This window comes from Hydra vulgaris, chromosome 09, assembly GCF_038396675.1.
Source record: "Hydra vulgaris chromosome 09, alternate assembly HydraT2T_AEP".
NCBI classification, from domain to species: Eukaryota; Metazoa; Cnidaria; class Hydrozoa; order Anthoathecata; family Hydridae; genus Hydra; species Hydra vulgaris.
Window position 1 is genome coordinate 220,567 of NC_088928.1, and position 2,419 is coordinate 222,985.

At 28.1% G+C, this 2,419-nt stretch overlaps 1 protein-coding gene across 1 annotated transcript; it reads left to right on the forward strand.

Annotated features, from left to right (window-relative positions):
* Positions 1-602: 602 nt before the first annotated feature.
* Positions 603-983, forward strand: LOC136084955 (ATP-dependent DNA helicase pif1-like). The gene has a single exon (XM_065806358.1). It carries the CDS (start codon positions 603-605, stop codon positions 981-983), a length of 381 nt encoding a protein of 126 aa, XP_065662430.1.
* The last annotated feature ends 1,436 nt before the right edge of the window (positions 984-2,419 follow it).

Sequence of the window (2,419 nt, forward strand, 5' to 3'; positions counted from 1 at the left end):
TTAGAAAGTAAAAAACTAACTAATTTATCTTTTTTTTCAGCATTAAAAATCCATTGTTCATGTAATGTTGAATATTGGGCAATCGGAAACGCTTTGTCAATTGAATATTTGCCATTGTTTACTACCCTATCATCAACCATCTTATATAGTGTGTACGAGGCATTATCAACCGATCTTTCATATTCTCCTGGTGAATGTGCAACTTGCATTTTTTTTTATTCTTTGTGCTTTTAATATTATTGATTTGAAATTGAATGATAAAATATTTTTTTTCTTTAGGGTATTTATACACAAACTCAATTCCATTTATGGAAACACAATTTCATTTATGGAAACATTGCATGTATTTTAGAAACATAGCATGTTTATTAAAAAACATAGCATGTTTATTAAAAACATAGTATGTTTATTAAAAACATAGCATGTTTATTAAAAACATAGCATGTTTATTAAAAACGTAGCATGTTTATCAAAAAAAATAGCATGTTTTTCAAAAAACATAGCATGTTTATCGAAACAAAGCATGCTACCATATTTGGATTTAGTTTCTATTATAAAATAATTTATTTTTTCTTTTAAGAAACATTAAAAAACCGGAGGTCATGAATACACAACAAAAGCGAGTTGGAGAGTTGTTAGTGAAACGCAATGTTTTTCTCACGGGGCCTGCAGGCACCGGAAAAACATACACGGTTAAAGAAATTGAAAAAGAATTTAAACAAAATAATAAACAAGTTTACATCACAGTTACAACAGGATTCGCTTCAAGAAATTATGAAAATGGAATGACTCTACATTCATTTGCTGGTTTGCCAACAACTAACACAGACATTAAAATTATTCTCAATAAATTATCTCCTATAGTTTTAGACCGTTTAAAAAGTGTAGATCTACTCATTATCGACGAAGTCAGTATGCTCAAAGGAGAAACTTTAGAAATTGTACACTTATTATTGCAACACGCCAAATCAAGTCAAGATTAATTTGGAGGGGTAAGAATACTTCTTGCGGGTGATTTCTATCAATTGCCTCCTATTTTTAAAAATGAACGAATGAAACTTTTGTTTGAGCATCCATTTTGGATCGCATCTCAATTTGTTATCGTGCAATTAACAGAAAACTATAGACAACAAAACGATAACGAATTTCAGCAGTGTTTAACGGATATACGCGAGGGTGATATTTCAAGAAAAACGCTTAATTTTTTGGAAAGTAGAGCGCAAGAAGAAGACACACTCAAAAACAATTATTTACGTGTATTTTTTACAAACAAAGAAACGGAAGGATATAATCATAAAAGAATCGGAAAAATTAATCACAAACCCGTTTACCTTCACAAATAAAAACTTTTAATAAATATGAATTACCACCTGACTGGCCATTTCAAATCCCCGCTTATGTAACCTTAAAAATTGAAGCAAGAGTTATGATTTCAAAAAATTTACGCGATAAAGATTTAGTCAACGGGCATATTGTTAAAATAAGAGAAATCAGCGCAGATAATAAAATTATAGTTGTCAGTTTTCAAAAACGCATTATAGAATTATCGCCCACAACTGAAATTATTTTCGATAACAAACAACAAAAATTAGCCGAATGTGTTGGATTCCCGTTAATACTTGCTTACGGTTTAACTGTTCATAGAGTTCAAGGATTAACACTTAAACACGTTGTTATTTACATAAACAGTTCACAATTCACCCCGCATTTATTTTACGTGGCCTTATCTCGAGTAACCGAAGGAAAAAATTTATTTATAATAACAAAAAAATTATTTTTGAAACAATTTATAAACAAAATACGCATTATTAAATCAGTTTATCATTTTTATACTATCAACGATAATTTAATTGATTTGAACCACGACAATAAATTAGAAACAGATTTATTAACAATAAATTACAATTAATTAAATAATTTCAATCTTTTCTAGCACCACACAACAAGGGCGACATAACTTCAACAATTTTTTTGTTTTATCCATCTCGTTTTCACTTTCATCCTCTACTTTGATTTTATCCCCAATCTCGTTTTCACTCTCATCCGTAATATTTTCTATAATATAAAAATAATATTAATATTAATAAGTATTATAATCAGATTTTTTTTAATAATTATTTTAAGTAATAGAAAAAAATTAGAAAAAAACCTGCCTCTTCAACAACAATTTCTTCATTACAATCGCTGCTTAAATAGTCATCTATACTGTCGCTTGTTTCAGAATTGCTTTCTTCTATACAATATACATTAAATATATTTATATTTATAATAACTATACTAATATCATTATATAATTAAAAAATAAAACTTACCTTCTTGTTCTCTCAATTCGAGAAATTAATGAAGCACTTGATCTGCCAAGTCCTCATGAGTACATAAAATTCTTTTATAATTTTCATTTGACATAATCAACATTACT